At 36.1% G+C, this 25,880-nt stretch overlaps 1 protein-coding gene across 9 annotated transcripts in view; it reads left to right on the forward strand.

Annotated features, from left to right (window-relative positions):
* Positions 1-25,880, forward strand: part of NAALADL2 (N-acetylated alpha-linked acidic dipeptidase like 2) — a 413,787-nt gene that overhangs the window by 300,224 nt on the left and 87,683 nt on the right. For all 9 annotated transcript variants that reach the window (XM_039713916.1, XM_039713917.1, XM_039713918.1 and 6 more), the window contains 2 exons: positions 17,182-17,325; positions 25,670-25,762. In XM_039713916.1, the coding sequence (XP_039569850.1) occupies positions 17,182-17,325; positions 25,670-25,762 (237 nt within the window). The remainder of the gene's footprint in view (positions 1-17,181; positions 17,326-25,669; positions 25,763-25,880) is intronic.

Raw genomic sequence — 25,880 nt, forward strand, 5'->3', positions numbered from 1 at the left:
AGGGCCTGTCTTCCCTTTGGATTAGATACTATTTTCTGTGAAGATTTAGTAAAATCCCACTAAAATACAGAGGGAGCTCATTCTTTTCCCTTTGAAGAAGTTGTTGATATACACTGCAACAGCTATATTTGATTTTTATTTTTTAGTCTAATGCTCAAACACTATTTTGTCTACAGCTGACTGATTTTTGATGCACACATTTTTCACCATTAGCAGTGCAAAATATTTTGCACAGTATCCATCCATCCATCCATCCATCCATCCATCCATCCATCCATCCATCTCTTGGTGGGGCCTGCAGTATTTCCTTCAGGAAGGGTCAGTAATTTGTAAGACCTGGCTGAACTCTTTTGGATCTCATTAGCAGCCAGACTGCTGTTTAAATTAGCCTCTCTCTGAGCAAGCAAAATTCAAGCTGAATTTCTCCCTTCCCTATTCTGCTTTCTTGTTTGTGTTTAAAACTTCTTCCTGTGACCATTAGGAAGACATGAGGCAGAGAAGGCTCATTGTAGCCTGTCATTATGAACATTTTGCTAGTTATTGTCCCTTGCTTGGTATTGATTGTAGACTAAGCCCCACAGTTGTTTGAAAGAGAATCTTCAGTTGGAAGTATGAGAATTCTCTGTGGAACTGGCCAGCTTTCCCTGCTATTCCTTCTACTTTGATCTACATTTACTTTTATGTTCAATGACTATTATTTTTTAAGAAATAATAATATTCAAACTGTCATAGAGGTGAACTTCTGTCCAAATACACATATTATGAATGAAAAGATAATTTTTGTATAGTTAAATGTTTTTTGTAATGCAAGAGCAGTAATTCTTTTGTAATCTCAGTGACACTTGTATTTTACACTTGAGCAGAAAATATCTGGGTTTTTATGTGTAAGCTATTTATTAAGAACCCTGCCTGTTTATGAGAAGGGTGTACATGTGGTCCCTTGACCACATAAGGAGTAGTGATGGTTTTAGTCTGTAATAATTTTGATATATGAAAAGCATTCCATATCTCCTAAGAATGTAAAAAAAAAAAATTCAGCAGCATTTAGTATTTTCTATTAATTAATAATTGTGTTAACTAATAAGTGCAGAGTGAATGCTTCAGTGTCCTCTGAGTGTGTGAATTTCAGAACATATTGTCTGATGAAGATCTTTAAAAAACATCAAATGATGTCTATATTAACTTATATTTCATTCATGTCCTTTATATTTCAGTAACATTACTTTGGAAAAAAAAAAACAGAAAACATCAACTGTTTGGTAATTCATCCTAATATTGAGCACAGATAAGATAGGAAAGTATTTTAGCATTGCACATTAGCACTTGATTGCTTGAAATCCTGCTCCAAAATCACACATAGATTTAGTGTGAGTAATACCAATATGTCACTATGCACAGTACTGCAGAACAATTAACAACTCCAGCTTTACTCAGTGAGGCTGCCAATTGAAAGCAACCTGAAAAGAATTTGTGTGTTGGAAGTACCAAACATATTTATTGTTGTAATATAATGCACTGTAGTTAATAATTTTAGAAGTACAGTGGAGTTCTTGCCTAAGTATCAACCACAGAGTAATTACATACACATGAGCACCACATAAAGATATTTAACTCAAGGTTTTGAAATAGGATTAGCAAATCAGCATCATTTTCAGAAAATAATTTATGTCCTTATTTAATTGAAGGTTAAAATACTTTTTAAAAAAAACATTCTTTGAAATATTTTAGGCTAAACAATGAACTTTCAGTTGTGTTTTTAGTATCTTGACCTGAGAATGTTAATTTGAACATTTCTTCAGTAAGCCATAAGCATGGCTGCAGTAAAATTTTGATAGTTTACAGTAATAAATGATCTGATCCTGTGACTGTGAACATACATTCAGGTTATATGGGTCTTCTAATACAAGATAGTACAGTAATACCTGGAAAAGAAGCATTAGCTGTCTAGTGCATAATAGGATGTTTATATTTGGGGTCAGATGCTCAGCAAGAGTTACCTTTTAAATTTATGTGCCATTGAGTCCTCCTGAAGTGAGCAAGAGATGAGTAATTATTGAGAGACTTTGGGTTGAAACTCTGAGAGCCTGACAGCCTCTCAGTAGGAGAACAGAGGGAAAAAATCTTCCTACGAGGTAAATTAGGAAAACATTTCTTATGTGACATGTTAGAAACCATAGCTGTTACAAGGAGGTTATGTAATCTTATTTTTATTTATTTATTAAAAAAAAAAGTTCCTTCTAATGGAACACATGGCAAACAGGAAGGTGACTATTACACAATTTAAGGTAGGTCTGGGTGATTTGTCTTTGAAGTGAAATGAGTTGGAAACTTGCACTGCTTTTGAAATCTTGAATTCCTTTCCTGCAGGTGCTTACCATTGTAAAAGCTTTGACAGCAATTTCTACCATCGTTACTTGAATAAAATGCTTTTAAGAGAGCTTTTAGATTAGACTTTGAACTGGAAAAGGCATAAATATATAGAAAAGTCTCCATTGTCAGTATGTTTTCTATTAGCCAGCCAGTCAAATAACTTAAGCTTGACTCAGCTTTGGGCTTTACATAAAAACTCATTCATACGATTCTAGAGGGTGAAAATCCATTTATTTTAATGCAGGTTCTAGCTGCAGATCCAGATTCTGTACTGGAAATTCATTGGGTCTTGGTTATCATTGGTGCTTCTGAATGAATTTTACTAGTATTTTGCATTTCAAACAAATACCTCCAGGTTATTAATTGTGGGTGTGTTCATATAGATTGGCTTCCTGTGCCAAACTGTGGAAATCCTCTGGTGTAGCTTTCACTGTTCTTTTAAAATTTATACAGACAGGAAGCACCACAGCTGGAAGTATCCTTGGTGTAGAACTTCATGGAGCAACACTTGAGCTAATGAGGGGTTTGTATTTATAGAAGTTGCTCTAAAGAGGCACTCAGAGTTTCAGAAATTAGTCTTAATTATTTCAGACTCTTGATTATTCAATGGACTATGTGCTTTTCTGATCTGAGGAAATTTCCAGCTGCCTGCTGCCAGCTCTGATTCAGGTAGTTGGCTGTTGCAAGTGTCAAGTTATCTGATCATAGTAAAAATATGTAATATATAATAATAATTAAAAAATATAAATAGTTTCTGCTGCAGGGAACAGAGAGGTTTCTGGCAGGTTGTGCAAAAGTTGCCATCTGTGTATCTCAGTGTATTTATGATTAGGAGATGAGTTAGGGAGGATACACTATAGAATTTCTTGTCTTGCAGGAACTCTTCCACATTAGTTATGTCCTTCAGGAGCTGCCCTGGGTATGGAGTTAAATAACAGTTTCACTTTCTCCTATGTCTCAATGAATTCCCTTTGGAAATAATTCAGGGGAAGCAGAAACTTTGTCTGCTGAGGTTCCTAATGTAAGTTCCATGCACACTGAATGTGGCCAATACTTGCCAAAAAAATCCCACAAATTTATTCTGAAACCTCTGAGGAACATTGTGAAAGATGACTTTAAGAAGCTTTTGATCTAAGTGGAATGACTTTTTAATTAATCAACCCTTGGTATGAGATGTGTAGCCTTCACAGAACACATTTTGAGGTACAGCTTGAAAAATGTGGTTCCATGCAGAGCCTAAAGAGCTCATCAATATAAAGGACTTCAAGTAAAGGATTGAAAAAAAAGAACCCACAACAATAATTGAGTTATATTGGTGGTTACTTATAGAGATTTGTGTTGTGTTGGTTTTCTAGGAACAGAAGAAAATTGTTTCATGTCATAATTCAGTAGCCAGAATATAGGAAACCAACACTTATTAGCACGTTTCTAAGCAGTGGTAGAAAAACACCACCTTTCATAGAGGAAACACACTTAAGCTAGAGGTTAACTAGCAAAGTTTGAAATATTTACTTATTTAGAGTAGGAGACAGGAAAGTATTGAATAAATTTAAAAGAAAGTATAATTAAACCAATTAATCTAAGGTAATACCTTATTCTGCTCAATAAGCTCTGATGGGAAAATTATTAAACAAATTTGCATACGTAGAAAAAAATCTAATTTTGACATTAAATTATATAGGTTTATAGATACATGAAGTTTCATCAATACAGGTCTAATACTATCTAATTATATGTGCAACAGCATTCTGTAAGGAAGATAAATAATAGCCTGTAGCAAATTCGTATTAATATATTAAGTAATTTGTGTGATTGATTGTTTCAGGTTTCCTTTTTCTGTGTTTTCTGTGAGCCCATTAACACTTTCCAGGAGTCAGTGCCACTTTTTCAACTCCTACTCATAAGTAGGATTGAATTTTTGTGAGAAATTAATCCAGTAAGAGGCTGGGGTTTTTTAAAGAAGTACTTTCCTTCAATTCTGTGTTTTCTATCACATCAGTGCAAGCATCAGTCCTTTTTTATATATGTGTGTCCACTTATTTAAATGTATTTATCATCTTCTCAGCAGCTGGCTTCACTCCACAGTGGTGACTGTGACTGTCAGGAAAGTAATGGAATATATTTCAACATTCCTCAGTATTCCCTCTTTGTGCTTCATTCTGAGCCACAATTTCAGTTTATTTTTAGAGATAATCAGGACTCTGAATTGCTTAACAAGATTAAACTGAAATTGAAGAAAATTTAATTTTAATTAAAATAGAGTTGTAGCAAAGCAATAGCTCACACTTTTTCATGTAGTAAATTTTTGCTTGTTACACAGCATTAAATTTCTTTGCCACATAATTATTGTATTGCTCTTTGTGCAAAAGCCACAAGTGAGGTAAAAGCATGGTAGAAAAGATCAACTCTACTTACAGCCGAAAATAGGATTTTTGCCCTCTGGTCTGTTATTACTTAAATATTAGGCTTGTTTACTGCAGTTGAAGTGCAGGCAGTGAAATTGGTAAGCTGATATCGTGTAAAGGGGCACTTGAATTTTTGCCTTATAATGAGCAGTGATGGACAACTCAACTGCAAAACCACTCCTGTCTCCCTGGCTGAAGTGCCCTTATGCACCAGGTTTGAGAATGAAGTGTTGACTGCATGGGAAAATCACTTTTGATCCTTGAGTGGCTTTAAATATTTGTTTCTGAGCAGAAAACAGATACTTGAGGGCAAATTTCAACTTTCTTACAGCACTATTGACAGGAAATAGTTTATTATAAAGCTGCAAATGCTAGTTTGCAGTCTTGCATGAAATACAGTACCTGTGACAATAAAGAATGGTGCTACATGGTGTAGAGGCAGTCACAACATGAATCATCTGTCACTTCAGCAAAACAGTGCCAATTGAATTTACAAATGTGGCATCTATTTATTTCTACCAGCACTGAGAAGGAGACGAAATGAAATGGAAGTGATGATTACTTGTGACACGTTCCTTTTATGAAAATAACTTCTTTAACTCATGTTGTTGCAACAGACCATGTGTTCTTTTTATTTGTGTTCCTTTCAGCGAACCATATTTCTGTATATTTATTGGGGCCTTTGCCTATCAATATGATGGAGTTGTGAGCATCTGCTACCTGCAGTAGAGCTGTGGTGGTGGCTCACCAGATTTGTGTGTCCTTGAGTAACTTCAGGGAAAAAGAACCATGGAACTGAATTGTGGCAGTAAATGGAATCAGAACATAAACAATACTGAGAGCTAGATTGTCAAACATGTTTTGATACAAGTGCTGAATGAACATTCCAGTAATGATTAAGTGATGTAGGAGGGTGATGCTGTGCCTTTCTCATTGCAAAAAAATCTTGGTGAGGTTTGTGTTGATACAACAGCACATCAGAACTGTGCTGCCAGGTAAGATTGGTGTGCCCAGACTCTCCAGAAACACATCACTGGCAGCTGAGGGCTCTCTGGCTCGTGTGGGGTGTGTGTGTGTGTGTGTGTGAGCACACCTGTGTGTTTGCAGGCCATAATAGATTGTGTAGGCTCTGTACCATCACCCTGCCCTAGCTCACAGTCACAGGACCAGATAAGATGGAAGAGACCTCCAGCATCACGGAGTCCAATCTCTGACCACCCACCAGGACCATTCACCACCTTGTCAACCAAACCAGGGCACTGAATGCACTTCCAGTCAATTCTTGGACACCTCCAGGGATGGTGACCCCACCATCCCCATGGGCAGCCCCTTCCAGGGTCTGACCACCCTTTCAGGGAAGAAATTCCTCCTGATGTCCAACTAATAATTGAACCAGAAGCCTGTATGAGGGGATTTTCCATAATATCCAGACACACACACAAATTGTGTGTCCCAAATACTTTGACAATTCAGCTCTATGTCTGTACATCTAACTTTAGACATGTCAAGTCTTCTTGATAGCTGTGCATGCTGTGGGTAATTGAACCAGAAGCCTGTATGAGATGATTTTACGATAATATCCAGACACACACACAAATTGTGAGTCCCAAATACTTTGACAATTCAGGTCTATGTCTGTACATCTAACTTCAGACATGTCAAGTCTTCTTGATAGCTGTGCATGCTGTGGATCTTTGAAACCTTGAGATCCCATTCTTCAGAGATGGATGTAGTCCTTGGGGATGTCAGAGGAGAATAAATTTTAATACTAAGCTCTTGAAAGGGAGGATGTTTATTAGAACTGTCCTCATGTATGAAGTTGTCAAGGTACCACCACTGCAAATACCTGTAACTTTGATGAATCAATGAAACAAGGAATGTTGTGCTTCATACTAACCTTAAGAATAAGCTGGCCCTCTTCTTGGTGGACTATTTTGCATATATTTTGGTTTGTGTATCTTCCATGGACCTGCATGTTTTTAAAGAAGTGCCAGGTCCTCTGCAGCTTCAGCTTGTGAAAACAATTGCTGCAAACTCTTTGCTAGTACTTATTGTATTTCAGTAGCACATCTTTTATAACAACCAAGAAAATTAGAGGAGAGTTGTGTTCAGTGGTTTAGCTCAGGTGCAGTTGCTATGAAGGGCAAGATTTGCATAGGCATTTCTGTCCTTGTAGATTTTATGTTGTTCTAGGTATCATTTAAATTTCATCAAACTTCAGGGTAACGGTCAAAATGAAGCCATTGATTTCTTCTCCACTGCTCTTTTGGCATTCTTCTGACCTATGCTCTCTGTAGAAATAGGAAAAAAATAGGGAAATGGATTTCCTGCTGTGGCTGTGACCTGGGTGAGCTCTGCCCATTTAACACTGTGGGAAGGAACAAAAGATGGTTCCATGTCCTTCGGATCCTGTGGCAGGACCTGAGCTGGGAAGGGAATGTTCTTTGGGGGAGCTGTAGAGAGTCTGGCCTTTCTATTCCTCTTAAAAGGAGAAGGGACTTCAGGTGAGTCAGGCTAACATTTGTGTTCATTATAAACTATGCTTTGGGCCTGCCTAGAGAATGGGAAAAATCTGTGGAACTTCTCTGCTAATATTTTGCTTCTGAAATGTAATATTTCTGCAAAATAGCACATGTAGAAGCAGAAACATTTAGAACATGATGCCTGTTTTTCAATATTTCAGTTTCGGTCCATAAAGTTCCTGTTGTTTTCCATGTTCATTTTTCATTGTTATAGCACTATATTTTTTGTTTTGCCTTTCCATGTTCTTTATTCTGTTATAGCATTTGGTCTTTTGCAGGTCATTCTTTGTTTAAAAACCTGAGATCCCAAACACCACTAGCAGGTTCCTTCTGCATTATTTTATATATGAATATAAGCTATCAAAAATATTGATTTCCCCCCAGAAAAAAACCTTGGCGACATTTTAAAATTAGTTTAAAATAACAATTCAAATCACAATATACTTATTTCCTCCTGAATTTTCCTAGCTATAATTTGCAATAATCTCCAATCTTTCAATAATTTGAAAAATAATGCTAAATAGCATATTTTAAAAATGTGTGGAGGAATATATGTTTATCACTGATTCATTTAAAACATGGCCTGAAATGCAATATTCTGAAATGCTGCTGCTGCTCTACTTCTTCAACAAGGAATTATTTCTTTCAAACGTCACCTTATCTTCTATTTTCTTACAAATTTTCTTGCTTCTGATCTTCCTGACTCAAATTGTCCTTGAATTTCAGGGAGTTTAACCTAAACGTTAATCAGCTCCTTAACTCTGTTATTTGAACAAAATTATTAATTTTTCATGCTCATCTCAGGTTACATAAACTCATTTGAGGATGCAAAGCTCCTTACCAGAGATGGTTCAGAAATCATTTAGGGCCAAGGGCTCCGTTTGGAGTTTGGAATGAATATTCACAGAAAATGTGCTGTTGTGCACAAAATAAGATCCAGTTCTCCTGGGTGTTTGTAATCGCCTTCTGAAGCTGAATGCAGCAGTAGCACGAGTCAGCATGAACATAATAAAACATTGCAAGTACATGAGCAAGTTATTAAGTAAATTAAATACCAGTGTTCATATCTCTGAGGAGCGCTGCAAATAGATTATGGTTTGTTTGTCTCTGTTCTGTAATCCAAGAAATAAACCAAGATATGTTACAAGGATTTACATAGATTCACAATTTCAGGAATTTCTGAGCATAGCTCTTTCTCCACTCTATACTATCAACAGGATTAATGGGGGTCTTGAGAGCACCTGTATCTTCATTTCAGGAAACTGTCATTTGAGATTGATTTACCAGGTTATTTCTTTTTCTTCAGTAATTTTAATGAAATTATTACTGGTACATGACCACATATATCTACTTTATCTGATCTTGAGTGTTGAAAGATTAATAAAGATGAACTGAGGACTTTGAACACTTCCATTGAAATCTGGCTTTTTAAAACCACTGATTCTTCTCTGTATTTTTTGATTGGGTGAAAGCCCTTTAGAACAAAATAAAAGCAGATAGAGAGTATATTTTTTAACTTCTTGTATGCCTTTGATGCATATAGTCAGAATTTAATGTGAAAATTAGCATCATTGCAGTTCCAATTGCGTGCTCTACCAAAACAAATCTAAATGATATTAACATACTTAGCATTGCTAGACATGCATTATTAGTAGATTTATCTTCTTTTAAAAAATTTTTGACATTAATATTATGCAAGTAAAATTAAAACTGCAGCTTCTTTAAACTGCTAAAACAGCAGATGCATATTAATTATTTATCATTTTCAGCCAGAATATTAGAGGCTTTCTTTTCTTAAATGGTTTTTTTGAAGTATGCTATAATTCTTTAAAAAAACTATAGAAAAAATATAATATGAAGATTTTTCTTTCTTTCTTTCTTTTTTTAAAATCTTTAAGAAGCTTTTGAATTGATGTGCATATCTAAATGTCATCCTGTGTCTGGCAGTGACTTTGGGTCCTAGAGTACCTGGGTATCCCCTGGAGTTGTGGCTTGGGAGCAGAAGGCTTTGGGTTGAATTGCAGGAATTCTTACCGTGCTTTCCATATCTTCATCCCAGCTGACCTCTTGCTCTCCTCATTTATTTAAGAGCACTGATTTTTGGAGTGTGCTGATCTGGTTCATAATTTTGCTCCTGAAACAACTGTGCTGGCAGACTTAAAATGTGGAGAAGCCAAAGTGTGGCTTTCAGTGGTTACAAACAAATCTGGAAGCATGCATCAGAGATGTTTATTACTTTAAGAAAAGTATCCTCTACCACAGATAACATATGCAATTTTATTTCCTGTTGTCCTCCAAATATGTACAGACAGCATGCGATTGTGAGTCATTGCAATGTTCACTACATGCTGTAAACAAAATAATTGTCATCTTAAACCTGTCACTTTCAGTGTTTTCTTACAGATTTTTTATCTCCATTCCATTCCTTCCAGAGTACTATAGGGCTTTTATTATTTTTAATAACAATAAATCTCATTATTGTGAGTAAACAGGAATCTATGCTTGTTCATAATCAGAATAAGGATGGCATATGTTACCTGATATGTGTTCTGGCAGCTACAAACCTATTTTGCATAAAGCAAGACCCTTATTTTACTGTATTTAGTCTCTGTCACCACCGGAGGAAAGGAAATCTGTGTCAGTGTCTTATTTCCACGTTTGTTGTTTTTTCCATCTGTGGTGCCCATCACCAAGGTTTAGTTTATGAGGGAACAAGCTCTAAGACCAGCCTGTTAATGTGCCAGAAGTTCCTTATTTCTTGAATGGTCAACAGAAAACATAACTCATGCAGGAGGTGCTGTGTGCCCTCTTTGCTGCTGTGACACCATGGTCCCACTCCATTGCAGAATACTCCTGCTTGGCTGCCTGGATCAGGAGAGAGAGAATTTTTTTTTTCCCCCTCAACGGAACTGATAAAAAATTCCATAATGTGCTTGCCACTTGAATTGAAAATGTTTTGTAATATATCAGTTTTAAAATCCACCTGAGCCAAGCTTAATTCATCACTTTGATTTGTGTTCCCTCCTGCAAGCACACACACACGTGAACTTTCAGATTTCAGTTCAAGAACATCCTATAGCTAATTTTCTGGGAGCAGCAAACAGGTACATTTCACACAGAGGGTTGCAGGTACAGGATTCCTGAAGTAGTTTTCCCTAAGATAAAGATTAAAAAAAAAGAAAGTCCAAATAGGTGTCTGGTGTTTAATAACTTGGATTGTGCAGTTATTCTGACCATCAGAGCAATAGCTTTATGTAGTTCTGCTGAACTCCATTGGATTAATACCTCTGTATATTTTGGGGAAGTAAAAGATATCAAATTATTATCCAAAATAGGATTTGGTTGCAGCAGTTTGTGGTCAGCTTTTTACATGCGTGGTGGTTCTGAGTGTCTCCAATTTTTTCAGCACTGATTATTTCCATACACCCCCCTTACCGTGGGTTGTACCTATGTCTTCAATTTAATGGCAGTAGAAAATCAGATGTTCTGCTATCAAGGCTACCTCAAATAGAATCCAAAATTAAATACAAAAGTACTAAATATGCTGGTTTGAATTCACTATGGATGGAAAACAGTAAGTTGTACAGAAACGTAAATAGATGATTATTGGATTTTTTTAAAATAAGCTTATTTTTAAAGCACGAAGGGATATTTATTTTTGGTCTTGTAACACATAAAACTTCTGTCAACTCTTTTAAATATCCACCACCACTGTTAAAATGTTGGGCAGCATTTTGGTTTTTGGTTTGTTTTATTTTTTTGGTCACATGGCCAAGCCTTCTGTCTCTTGGTAGAAAGTTTCTTTCACTTCAGTAGTGAGACAGGCGTTTGCTAACACAGGAAAACCTGAGAATTGTCTTGTCCTTTCCCTCCTGTTACATTCCATTGTTAGTAGAACATAAAAACATGTTTTAGCTATTTGAAATATGCGGAAGAAATGCTCTTTCCTTTTTACAACTTAGTGGTTACACAATTGTAGGATACTTAAAAAGGAAAAATTTTACTTCATGTCAATTGGTAGGGAAATGTTATATAATGTTGCTCTATTTTGGCCACTTCTATGTCATTTTAATTATCAGCCACCACAATCAGCTAAGTGGAAAGGGGATTCAAAATGGTGAGACCACTGGGAAATGTTGTTTGGTTTTCTTTTTATTCTTGCCATTTTATTAAATATTCTCAGGAGCAGGGAAATTAGTGAGATAGTTTTGCATCAGTGTGTCAAAGCAGTTTTGCTTTTACACAATACATGCGTTGCTTTTTATTCTGTGTATCTTAAAAAGAAACAAGAGTGACAGTATTTTTAAAGTACATTAAGCAGGCATTAAGACAAGAGTGATTTGCAGTGAGAGAAAGGGGAGTGATTTTTTTTTTTTTGTCTTTCATGGTGGTTAAGCACATTTTCTTGTGAGGGAGGGAAAAAGATGACAGCAAGTTCTGGAGGGTTTGGGTTTTTTAACATATTAACTATAGAATATTTAGGTTTATTTTTAAGGATGGCAAAAATCTGTTTAAAGAGACAGTCTTGAGTAATACATACACAGATTTGCATCCACTCTGTTGACAAAATGTTATGTAAACAGAATACAGTGAGTATACTCTGTAAAGCAAACCAGTATTTCTGTAGGGTTCTGCTTTTCTCTATGTATCAGTGATTTATTATTATTATTTGGGGAGTTTCTCACAGGTGGTATGATATCTTCAGTTTTCTTTTAAACTTTTTGTTAACTCCTAACATCATGAGAATGTGACTTTTTAAAAAAAAGGTGTTATTAAAGAATTCTTTTTAACTATCAGCAATGCTAAGACCAAATTGAAAAATGATCCTTTCTGAGAACTCCCAGTAGCTTGTTTCTGTTCGAGGTGATGCTCACTGCCTTTCAGTTCTGTATTTTCTGTAAATGTGCATAAGCCTTTCACAGGCACAGCCATCTCCCTCACCCATATCTCCAATCACTACATAGTTCTGAGCGTCCCCTGTCCATTTGTGGCCATGCATCCTGAAATGCAAGCTGCCACACAATGCTGCTGTGATTCATCATCTCATGCTCCATTGCCTGTAAAGCTGCTTTGAACTCTTCTGGCTGTTGGTAAAATCCCTGGTTGCAGAATTTCAAAGTGCCTTTTTTTTTTATGAAAAAGAAGCAAATGTTTTTCTCTTCCTCCATGTTTCTACCAGTGGTTAGTGAAGCAAAGCACTTCAAAACTGGCGTATGTTCCACTTTGCAATTCTAGTGGATCATTCATAGAGAAGTGAATAAAGACATAACAGGAAACTGCTTGTTACCAGTTCTGCTCTGTAAGCGCCTGCTCCAGATTCTGCTCCTCTTGAGTAACTTTTTCTGAGCCAGTTTTTTTTGTGTTTTTTTCTTTTTTCTTTTTTTATTTTCCTTGCTGATATTTGAAAGTCAGAAGTTATGGTCTTCTCCTTGGCATTAATAAAATTCATTCTTACTTCCATTTTAAACACCTTGGACTGTTCAGCACTGTTTTTGTCATAGGAAGAGGTCTCTGTTTGACTTAATATGCAGAAAAACCTTTATGTGGCTTTGGTGAGCAGTTGGGGAGTGCTTTCCCAGAAATTCCTGTTCATAACTGCTTGCAGAACAGCACCAGTTTTTCTGGGTCAATATTCTGACTATATCCACTTTCAGCAAGAAATAAGAGCTAGAATGAGTTTCTTTGTTCAAAGAGAAAATTTAGGAAGGCAAAAAATATGTCAGTGACTTTGAGGTAGCAGGTGGGCCTAGCAGAGGTTAAATGGGATGTGTAGGCTTAATTGAAGGCTGCTTTTTTTGAGTTACAAGAGTCTGTCTTAAAAATGGACATGAGGACAGCATTGCAAGTTGCTGTAGATGAAGATTTAATCAAGTAGCTGCTGCTTAGCAAAATCATGGTGGTGTAATGTGAGTACCCAGAGCCTTCCAGTTGTAGGTGCTGCACAGCTCCTTGCAGCTTCTATCTTTGGTTAGATAAAAGCCAGAAAAAACAGATAACCTGATGTTTCAGAGAAATAGAAACAGATCATTGTGACTGGCTGCAGGACAACCAGGGGGAGCTAACAGCTGTTGAATGTTACCAACAAAGATGGAGGGAAGCTGGGTGGAAGTTCAAAGCACAAATAACATAAATGTCTTTGACATGTCAGTTTATACATCTTTGGGTTTGTCATGCTTAAATCAAGATCAAGTGCTGGCAAAGGACAGTGCAGAATGTGCCCTGGGAAAGAATAAATGTGAGAATTCCTCTTCACAGGAATGCATTGCACTAACTGCTCACTTCAGGAACTGAGTGACAGAACCATCTTATTTGACCAAATGCACACTATTCTGTCTTTTATGCTCTAATTTATTCCCATCACGAGCTGTGAAGTCCTGCTTGGAGTGTCTATTTTCAGCATAAAACTGTTTGTCAAATTTCTATTAAGCTTAAGGTGAAAAATTAATGAGCCATTCACTTCAGATATTTCAAAACTAATAGTGCTGTATTATTAATGCAGCAGAAAGTCAAAGACGTGGGTATGTACAATTATTGCTTGGTGTTCACTCAGACTACTTTTTTCTGTCTGTATTTTTGGTGGAACATCATTAAAATAGTGTTTTAGGTCATAGAAGGAATTATTTTGGTGAATTCTGTCAGTAAGCTTTTTTGACAGTTTTAGTTGTTAACTTTTTTGTTTTATCTGATCCTGGCAGAAGGTGCCTTGAATAAACACACATTGATGAAATACAATGTTCTATCCAATCTTCCTTTGAATCTGGAATTTAAACAAAAATGAACAGAAAGTTGATTCATATAACACAAAGCTTCTTAGAGAAATGCAAATAAAAGACTATCCACATAATACTGAGGAAGCTGTGGGTGAGCAATAATTTTGGGCTAGAGAAGTATGACATTGTGACTAACTCTCTGATTTTTCAGTCTTCAAAAAGTCACAGAAATGATGATAAAATTGTACCTTGGCTCAGAACTGAGTAGGGTATAGTGGACAGGTGTTACTATCAAATTCAGAAATCTCAGAGCACGTTGTCAGTACCAGTAAGTTAAGTGATGGAGCACTGTGAAATGCTGGGCTGGGGGAGTGTGTCCCAGGCTGAGCAGTGTGGAAACTGGTGCTCAAGGTTTGTGCTTGCATTGAAAGAGAAAACACAAACCACAGTCAGTGCAGAAGTAGAAATTCAGGCCTTGCTTTCTGTGCAGAAACTTTCTAAAGATTGCCTCTTTTTTTTGTGCTCCTAAAATTAACTTAATAATTGATTTTTGTATTTTCCTTCTCACTTTACAGTAAGTTCTCCAGGGACTTTCTGAAATTAATACTGGTGCTAGGCCTGGCACAGTTACATTGTTAGACTTGCAGAGAAGAAGGAATTCTGCTTCTTGGAAGAGTTTCATGCTATAAAACTAAATTTCATTAGAAGCAAAATGTCAAATTTAAATTATCCTTAAAGCATTTGTTGTTCCCACAGATGCTGAAGGGCTTGGCATCCCGCAAGAATCCCCAAGTTCTTTTAATGTGTTGGTTTCTTTCTGAAGTTACTCTGCACTGTTTCACTGTCACTACAGCACCAAGCCCATGAGTATTTTAAACCTGAATGATTAGGCTTTAAGTAGCAGCCCTGGAAATCTCCAGGTTTTTAAATGTGCACTGGAGAGATTGGTCTTGGATGGTTCACTTTTGAAATCTGGTCATGATGCACACTGCTTTCCTCAGCCTCCTTAACAAGTGGCAATTAATAAATGCCTGGAATAGGGAAGGAACTTTGGGGGTTTTTTTGGTTTTTGAGGTTGTTTTTTTTAAAGCATTGTTAATATAAATTCCAATAGTGTTTTTTTTCTCTGTTATTAGTTTGTCAAGTTTATTTACTAGAGAATTTTACAGAATTTAGGTCTGGAAAAGATGTCAAGAGGTCATCTAATGTAGCACCTTCCCTCAGGGAGGGCATCAGCCATATCTGCATCATTCCTGACAGATGTTTGCTTACACTTTTCTCTAAAGAGATTTCAGTTTAAGAGATTTTATCACCTGCCTAGGCAAGTCTTTATGAATTCCTCCTATTAGAAAGTTTTTCTTCCAGATAAATCTGCCCAGATAACTTAAATCCGCCTTTCTGTAGATTTCTTTTTCCCTTTTTCTCCCATGCTTCAAACTCCATCTTCTGTTGTGAAATGATTCATTTTTAAATATGGAGGGGTTTCTCCTGTAAGTTGTTCTTGAAAGTGTATCTTTCACAGGTTATTCAGGTGTGAAGCTCAAGTTGTGAGTAACTGGAGAAAGGAGAGGTTTTTCTCATCTGAAACGTTTTGAGCTTCATTGCCCCTGTAATACAGTCTGCAGATTGACAAACACTGGACAGAAAATAATGTCTCAATTGCACATCTCTGATGGACTTTTTGGGATTCTTTTTGAGTGCAGAAACAGACTCTCAAAGCTTGATCAAACTGATTTTGCCATCATTTTACTGAAGTGACAACTTTAAGAGATTTTGAGCCCAGAACAACTTTGATGAGATAAAGTTTTTAAAAAAATTATATTTTGAACCATCTTTACCTTTCCATCTAAAAATTTGTCTGACACTTTCATACTGAGCACTGATCACCTTGCCACTGAGTATTAAAGGTGAACAACACTTTTTGTTTTTCCATAATGAAATGACACAGCTTTGATCAATTTTTTCATTAGGATTAAAGGTGTACTATACAAAGTTTCATGAGTTTTTAGAACAAAAAGAAAAATTAAGGATGTGTCTAGATTTCTTTTTTTTTTTCTTTGAACTGTGTTTCAGTAACAACAGTCTTGATAGTAGTTCCATAGAAATCTATTTGAAACATGCTGCTGATTGCTGATAGCTTCCTCCCCTTGTGCCTGCAGTCCCAGGGAATTTAAAAGATGCTTGGATAGTAAAGAACTCAGTGCTGACAGGAAATACAGTGTTTGTTTCACAGAGGTCTCGGGGAGAGGCCTTGTAATCTGAATCTCTGGTTGAAGCTTTGGACGTGATTCAGCAGGGGCAGGTACATTGTGAGGCTGTTTCAGGTTGTGTCAGAGCTGTGTCCTGCCCAGGCTATCAGCCTCCCCTCCTTTTCCAAGCTGGCCTTTTCATCTGCCAGAAATGTTCCTGCTTTCCATGGGAAGAGATGATCCCCATATTAGTCCAGCTGAAAGAGCTGAGGAAATAGCTGTTTTTTCCTGAAGTGTTTCTGTGTGCAAAGTCAGGTTTTTAATTTTCCCCACAGTTCTGTCAGTTGGTCTCCCAAAATTTCTCATTATCTCATCTGAGACCTTTCCATGATCAAGTGTTAGACAGGCAGGTGTATGCAAACTCACTTTTTTCAGTTAAAGGGAGATTTTAATACTTTGCATGAAACTACTGATATTGAGATGTTTGTGCTATGTCTTCTTGAGATGTTTCAGCTGTAAATGGAGTATTCTGATGCTTTCTGATTCATACCTTTCTCCGCTCAATGTGCCTGTTTAATACCTTCTTATTCCAGACCTCCTTCAGCTGTTCAGTTTCTACTTGAATTTGAAAGTTATTGCTGATCAGTTCTTCCATTTTTCAGTGATTCCTTTAGCTACACACCAATTTAATTTGTTGTGTTTAATTTACAATGTAATATCTGCTCAGATTCATTTAACAGTTTCTTTGTTGTGGAACTATTACCCAGATACCATAATAGGTACATGTAATTTTGTAGTAGATGTTCTTGCAGAAGCTTTTTAATTTTATTTTTTTTTCAGTATAATAAGCACAGAACAACAGCTGCTTATCTAAATCAGTCATTTTAAGTTGTGTGGTAGAGATTTGCATTTTTGTGTATGGTTTATGAAGGAGAAAAATCTAATTTTCATTTACTAGATTGCTCTTCCCTTTCTGTCATTTAAGATGGAAGCTACAGGCAAAATCGACTGAACCTCACAACACTGTTGGTACAACCAATTTCTGCAGTGCTTGCCAGAAAACTCGTTTCCCTACCCAAGGACACTTCCCAAAAAGACAGATGTACACCCCTCCAGCTGCCAGCTGCAGGTAATGCTTTTCCAATACACTTCACCTATGGGATGTTTCTCTTGGACTCCAAAGCCTCTTTCTACAGCTATACAACCAAGGTTTAGCTGATTATGGATGTGTTTTGCTTAGCTGCTTTCTAGAAGTGGCTATGAACAGTCTAAAGATTCTGCTCTTAAAATCTGATAGATGGTAGTTGTGGTTACAAAAAAATAGTAGAAGAAATTGAGCATTAATTCTTGATATTGACTTAGAACCTCCTCTGTGTAGATGCCAGCACTAGGGAGGTTTGTTGGTGCTGCAGCATGGTTTGTTAGGCCTTATTGTACTCCTAATAGTGTGATTTTAGCATTAAGGCATCAGTAACTATAATATTCCGTGGGGATTTTTTTTCTGTTTCTGGAATAATAACACTTAAATTCTGAATGTGTCTTTGTGTTCCTTAATTTGTATATGCTATGGAATAAACAGTGTATTGTTGCCAGAACCCCAGACAGCTTTTTCTCCCAATTTTCACCAGGAAAACAGGCATGATGATAAGAACAATATACCTTGAGTAGAGCCAGATGAATGCATTCATACTGTCTCCCTAGAAATAATGCCATTAGCAAAGTCAAACATATTATTGCTTGAAAAAACTTATTGCTGATATAGGAAAGGAAAAAAAAAATAAGACTACAATCTTCCAGCACAGTGTTTCACCAGGAGAACATCTTCCAGAGAACCTTCTAGATGAGGTGCATGTTTTAACAGTAATTCTTCAGTAAACATCTTCAGTTTTATTTTGTACCTGTCCATCTTTCACCAGAAAAAAAATTGTTTATTTCATTATAATGCCCATTTAATTGAATTGATTTAAAACTGTGGTCTTGGAAAGGAGGAGGCAAATTAATTTAGCCACTGTATCCTGTACTACACACAGTGATGATAACAGTGAAAACAAATTTTAAGGGCAACCAATGTAGTATCATGTGCTGTATCCCTTGTTTATTGCTTTTGGAAAGTTATTGTGGAATAGGAATACAATACAACAAGTCATAAAAAAGGTTGATTAATTTTATGACTTGTGTTAGCATTTGTAGTTATACATACTAAAAAGGAAGGCAGAAGACCTCATGCTTCATGGCTTAAGCTGTTGTAGTTAGGCAGGACAATTGTTCTCCATGCATGGTTGACTAGATTTTTTAAAAATGAACTTTTAATTTTAAAAATTATTGTCCCCACAATGAGTAGAAAAGGGGAAAAGGCCATTTTGGAAGGAACAAGTGCTTAACCATTCCAGGTAGGCTGCATGAAGCTTGTTACTATTGAAGGAATTTTCAACAGCTGAAGTGCCTGGAGCAAAGCCTGAATTTGGGCTGGAAAATGACACTCATTTTAGAAAGATAAAAGGCTGCACCATGTCTGTTTCTCAAAAAGCTTTTTCTGGAGGCTACAGGACAGAATCCCCCTAAAGGGCTGATTTTGCTTTTTCTGGGGCAGGTGTGGCATGTCTGTTTTATTTCCCTGAGAGGACAGGAATTCTGTGAGAGGAGAATTTCTGGAGAGAAAGAATATTCCAAGCCAGCAGTCTAGTGAGAGCCAGTCCATGTCTGGTTTTCTCTGGGTGAACACAGCAGCTTGTGTGTGATTTCATGTAAAGTTTCCGAATCACAGTAATCCATAGGGAATTTTTTTAAAGTTTTTATTTATTGAAAAAATAAGGACTACAAGAGGAAGGCTTGAATAATTCTGTAAAGTATTATATTTTTCCTTGAAGTAATGGTGAAGCTGTTGATGTTCTGGAGCACAGAGTGTGCTGTTGTTCAGTAGCAGCCTTAATAGAAGAGATAAAAGCCTGGTCTCATGATAAAAATGGTGTATAACAATTTAATACTAGTAATAGCTAAAGAGATAATGCTGAGGACAGCAAGGCATTAGAGAAGAGCAAAGGTTGAATTTTCACTCTTCCTGTTGATTTGAAGAAGCTTAAGAGAGAGATTTCACTTCTGACGTAGGACTCATCGCTTATCTGTCAAAAGAGGTGAATGAGCAATTCAGATGATTGGTTGGCTTGAAATTTGTTAGGATAAAATGATCATCATTCTCTCATCATTATGTTTCAAAAAGCTGAACAGCAGATTCATCAGTAATGATTAAACATTTATATATAGTTTTCTCACATTGCTGCTTTTTTCCCTTAGCCTTGCAGTTTTCAAGAGACAAAATGTGACAGAGGGAGTGGGAGGATGGAGGCAAACACCCCACACAGATTGTGTGCTGAGGACCTACAAAGCAAATAGTGGGAATTGAAGTCAGCTGTTAATTTGGTGTTAGATGAAGTCAGTAATTAGATTTGCTTTTTGTTTGGTATGGTACATTATTGTTAATCCTCATTAATCTGAAATTCTGTGCTCCCGTGAACTTTTTCCCAAAGATAGGCAATTAGAAGGAATTTCAGAGTGAACTTCTGTAGAGAAACTGTAAACTTTTGAAGCTTCCTTTTTTTTTTTTCTTTTACGAAATCTTAGTCGGATATTTGCTAGAACATTTTGAAGATTGCTGTAAAACTTGAGCACTCCTATAAACATAAATGAGGGAAGTCTTGCTGTGTACAGTGAACTGCCTTTGTTGTTGTTAAGTTTCCCACTATTTGGGAGAGTGCACTAATGTACAAATTACCCTTTTTCAATTAAACTCTTGGGTATTTAATGTAAATCTGTCTAATGGCAATTAATTTACAAAGTGTTTTTTTGACACTAATGACCATATACTTCGGTTTGAATGGAAATCCTGGAAGCCTGCTATTTAAACACATCAGTGTTATGTGTGTAATTTTTCCCTTTGGTTTTAAGTGTCAGTTTTCATACTTAACCTGATTAATGTCTGAGAGGAGAGAAAGTGAGAAAGATCCAGGATTTCAGTAGTGATCAGTCTCCAGGTGTCTGGGACATCCTCCTGTTCTATGGTTCATCCTATTTTTCCATTCTTCTCCTCATTTATGTTGCTGGTCACTCTGGGAGATAAGGACTGGATGGTCACTTGGTGTGACCTACTATGGCAGCTCATTTGATAGGAAGTGTAAATGTAAGTGATCTCACTTAAATATCCCACTTCTTATCTCCTCCTAATGCCTTTTCCTGTGCAATAGGTGTAATATTTTTTATACTTCTAAAATTATAAAGGCAAGGCATGAATAGTTTAAGTAACTTGAATGATATCAAACACTGTGTGAATAATAGAGCCAGGTATACAAAGACTCCCAGCATTCTGCTGCAGACAGTAAAATTACTCAGATCAAAATGCTTTTCTAGGTAGAATCTTTTGATCTTTTGTAACCTTTTTTTTAGTCTACAAAATGCAGTCACTGATCAATAGTGAATCATCACAGTGACTGCAGTGCAGAGCTCGTTGTAGGCTGCAAACAAATCTACCTCCTCTGACAAAATGGGTGAGTGGAACAGATAACCAGAACTGACTGTTACAGGAGAGGTTTGTAGCACAACACAATGAATTTTTATGAGACTTTGAACATCTATTTTATGTAGTGCCACGTGTCAGATGTTCATTACACTGAGTTTATAGTCAACTCTGATCATGTGAAATTTGAATCATTAATTATACGAAAGGAATAATTGGAAGAGTCTGTTACTTTCCATATTATACGATTCTCATCCAAGATAAATAAAATTCTCTGCCAAGTGTTGCACAAGTGCAAATCAAGCCTGTCTTCTTTTCAGTCAGAGGAAGGGCATGGAGTGATAAAGTGACTATCTCCTCCTGTTAAACTACAGCCTTGTGATAATATTATATGTGTTTCTCCTTCATAGTTTGCTACCTGTCAGAGGAAATAAAGACTCCCATATTTAATAAACTTCTGTCTGGGCCATCTCACACTGTGATATCAATATGCAAACAATACCATAATTTCTGGGTATTTGGACTATGCTAAATATGAATCCAAGGAAGAAAATAGAGAAAGATGCCAACAGATTGTGTGGCAGTGCATGTTACTGCATCTACCAAATCTGGAGTTATTGTACATAGCAGTAGAAATATAACAAAGTTCAGCAGATGTCTCTTACTGGCATTTGAAAGAAGAACAAATTAAATAGGGAGCTCTGATCTAATTTGGACATCCTGTATATGAAAACTTACAGACATTTATACCAATACTCTCTGCTTTTCTTTTCATGATCACTTTAAATTCTGTTCCTTTTTTAAACAGAAGTTCATGAGAAGAATTAAGCATGAACAGTGTGAAGCATTTTTTATATATCTTCCCTCTACTCCCAACTGAAGCCTCGAGAGTTTTTCTACCAGAATTGTAAATTATCGAGATATATTTTCAGAGTTCTGTTCTGCACCAGTGTTTTCCTCTGTGATTCTTTGCTTTTGATTGCTATAAAGCAGGTAAAGAATGAAAGTAGTATGAGGTTATGAAATTCAACTCTACCCTCTGAAGCATTTTCAGCTCTCTTTGATGTTGACTGTGACACATTTATTCTGTATCACATTAGGCCTTCCTAGTTTAAAGCCCCCTTAAAGGACTTTATTCTAGGCATTTCTTATTTCAAAAACTCTTCATCTGAAGAGTTTTATTTCTGGATTCCTCATTGTAGGTCAAAAAAGATGATGATCAAATACCAAGGAGTTTATTCGTTAAGCTCTTCATACTAAGATTAGATTTGGAGACTCAAGATCTATGAATATTTGTTCAAAAAGGAGAATACATTGTCAGTAGGCAACATAGTTGACTAATCAAATAGAAATCTATTAGGGAAAAATATTAGAGATATCAGATTTAGATGGTGTATTGTTTGTACACAAAAAAAGTGAAGGCTTTTCATTACAAGGACATCTGGCTAGGAGTTCTGACATATTCCTGTCCAAATAGTTTTATACCTCAACAATACTGTACATTGCATACATTCAGTATTGATTTTTGCATATGTAATTTTATAGTATCATACAATATTTTTCTGAGATTATATACATTATTAAGTCTGTACTATTTTATATTTATTCTCTTTTCCATGTGTAGCATGTTGCATATAGTGTTTTTTGTAAGTGCTGCTGTTACATAAATGTGTATGATGATTATATTTCTTCACTTAAACTTCTGTGTTTGAACTTGAAAACTGACATAAAATACATAGTAAATAAGGTTTTGCACTCAAATTGACATGATGATCTGTCAAGTGCAGTTTTATGCTGATTATTTCAGCTCAGTTAGTGTCCCCTAAGTCACATGAGCATGGATATTTGATGATGTTTGAAATCTCTAGTTCAGTTGTGATTTTAGACAGGTTCACATTCATTCGGGTGTTGATTTCAACAGGAACTTCCCCAAAAACTGCATTACTGCGTTAATTGAAGTTATTTAATGTACTTTATTTCAGAAGGCTACTGAAGTAGCTTTGGGTTTTATTATCCAGGAGTTATTCTGTTGAAATCCTTAAATTCAGTTAATACTTGATTTTTCTATGCTTCAGTTAAGTGTGCACGTAGAGAATTGTTTTCAGTGATTAGCAAAAATCTTGTCAAATGAGTTCAGTTTTCAAACCTGAGTTCCTGAAGATGCTTTACAAAATCCAGTAGTCAAATACTCAGAAAACTGTCTGATGAAAGGTGCATGATCAGGATTCAAGAATGTAACCAACATGTTTGATAATGAGACTCAAACTTGTACTCCTCTATGCTGGGGATGAAGTTACAAGAAAAAACAAACAAACAAAAAAAACCAAAAAAACCCAAACAAACAAAAAAAAAGAAACCCAAAAAAGTGCCTAACTCATGTTATTTTAACATAACTACTGTAAATAGGAAAAAATAGGAAATAGGTTTTTCACATCTGAAGTACTAAAATTGTCCATCAAATGAGAGGAAAAATAGCCATGGGTTTCTAAAAATAACTATGTAAATGTCAGAGGTGAAGGTAGTTATTTGGTATGAGACAATTAAAAGTTCCAGGTCAGGAAATAAATAAATAAATAAAACCAGTAATTGTGTTTGCGGTTATCTATCCCAGAAGTACCTTTCTGCTTACATGAAGACAGTGTATCCTGAATATTGGTAAGGTAACGTCTCCTCATAGCTTTTCAGAGAGTATAGAAAAAATAAAGAAAGGAGAAAGTTGTCAAGATTCTTAAAATACAGCATTAGGACAAGAGGTTTGTTGTCAGAACTGTTTAGAGGGGATTAAATTTTGCTGCTGCTGTATACTCCAAAGAGCAGTTTCAGCCTTTTCATCTGGTGTTCTAAGCCTTTAAGCCCAAGTCACTTTAAGCTGACTACTGTGTTACATGACTATTAACTCGAGTGTCTGATTGGAGAATGTGGGCATTGCCAGAAGTTAATTTTCTGTGTCTTTATTGTCAGTTAGAGACTGGATAGCTGATGTTGGTTAAGGAAAAACAGTGAAGTCGGTTATCTTCAAAAGGATTTATCTTCTTTTTGTCTGAGACTGGGCCTAAAGGAACAAACATCTAAAGTGTTGTAGGAAAAGGAAAGGAAATCAGTTTTGACTTTAAAATATGTTTTTCTTTAAGAAGAGTAAATTGGTTCTAGAATGGTTGTAGGTGAGAAACAGCAGCAAGAAGTAACTTGCATAGTTTAGATTAAATTTAAGCTGCTTAATCAACATAGATGGCTTGAGCTGTTTTCACTTGTTTTAAAAGACCCTTTGGGAATCCTTTGGACTATTTTTTTAATGATTTTTTTTTTAATTCTAAAATATCTGTGGATTTATTGAAGAAAAAATTCATTTACATGGCATTAATAATAATTTTAAAATACAGTAACTTACATCAGAAAAGGAAAGTTAATTACATGACAAATAAAAATATTAATGTGCTGTGACTGGTTGTTGCAAAGTCATGTGCCAGGGTTTATTTTTAATTAACTACTTGGTTTGCATTTTCCTTACTGGTTTGTTCAAGCAAAACCAGAATTCTCATAGAGAAGACACATCTGTTGATAACTTTAGAGGTTTTGTCTGAATTAAAAGTAGAATAACTATTGTTAATTCATGTTTTAAACAAACACTAGCAGTTCACTTTTTTTTTTTAAATACCAATGAAGATGAGTGACTTAAAATATACTGTATTTTATTTTAAGAACATTTTGAAGTAAATTTACTGTATGAGCCAGCAAGTGAACCGTGAAGAACAGTAACCATGCGTTGTTTTTGTTTCACATGTTGCAGTAAACTCCCCACTCACATATTCTGTGCACCTCAATAAACAAAGCCTGGGAAGGAACTGTTAGAAATAGATCCATGGGAGGGTAATGGCCTGGGACATAGAGAGCAGAATGATCTGTGGAGTATTTTAATTGTGGTCTGTGGCTGTTGGGATGTGGACATGGGAGGAATTGTGTCCCAGAGATGCTTCAAGCACAGGGGGTGGAGAATTCATGGGTGGAGGAGAATCCCCCTGCAGGTCTGGGCTCAGGCACTGCTATTCTCACACTGCTGATGCTTTTTGAGTTCAAGCAGTTTTCATTTCTCTTGGATAGAAGTTGTGACCTTTCAGATGAGCTGGATGTTCACACAGTCTGTTTTCATGCAAATGAAACATTTGGAAGGTGTCAGCAGCTCCCCGTGCTTGGTTGTTTGGTTTCCACTGTCACAAACTGCAGGAACTCCTGTGGTTACTGTGTCCCACCTTCTTTTAATCTATTTAAACTCAGATATTTGCTCTACTCTGGCTTTATTCTGTGCTAGAGTCACAAATGGCATGGCAGTCCTGGCAAGTTCCTTACATTTTAGCAGCTTTTGAAATTGTTCTGCCTTTGTATTTGCACTATGTCCTCATCTGATGCCAGCTAAGCCAAAAACCCTGGCTTCTGTTGGCATATGTTCACAGGAACATCACCAAAGGCTGTGCTGGCAGTGCTGTGGGGAGGTCTGACTGCTCCCATGTGATTTAACACAGGGGCTTTTCTCCAGAAGAAAATGTAATATAAACCACCTATGATTTTGTGAGTGTTATTGACAGATTGACCTAGGTGAAGGATTAGGTGAGAAAAACCTATGAAGTTTAAGGCAAATTTTGTTATCACAGAGTTATATAAATCCTACTCTTATAAATTTTCTTTTCTTGTTGTATTCTGGCAGAATTTATTGGGTGAATTCAATGATCTTTTAACTCAAGGAGTAGAGATCTCTTTTGAGATTCCATCTTTGAATCATGCTGCTAAAATAGGTCTAAGAAACTAATGTCATATTTCATGTTTTAATCTGTGGTTCCTATTCAGTTGTTTTTTTTAAACCTCATTTCAATTTTTTTTTTTCTAAATGTGTGTGGAATTTATGTCTTTGGCCTGTACATTTCTTGGCTGGGTAAATAAGTTCAATATTTTCTCTTTTTTCATCTTTTAATAGTCAAAAAAACTATCAGTCTGAACATTCAGTCTGTGACAACTTACAAGACAATTTCTAATGTCATTGGATATCTAAAAGGAGCTGTATTTCCTGGTAAGTATCCCTTTGTCATTTGTATTGATTATTTGTCTCACAATGGGTGGGAGTCATAGCTGGGATCAGGATCCTCTTTTCCAGATAATTCAGTAATAGAGAGGAGAGAAAAAGACTT

Source organism: Passer montanus, unplaced genomic scaffold, assembly GCF_014805655.1.
Source record: "Passer montanus isolate IOZ18808 unplaced genomic scaffold, ASM1480565v1 scaffold29, whole genome shotgun sequence".
Classification (NCBI taxonomy): domain Eukaryota; kingdom Metazoa; phylum Chordata; class Aves; order Passeriformes; family Passeridae; genus Passer; species Passer montanus.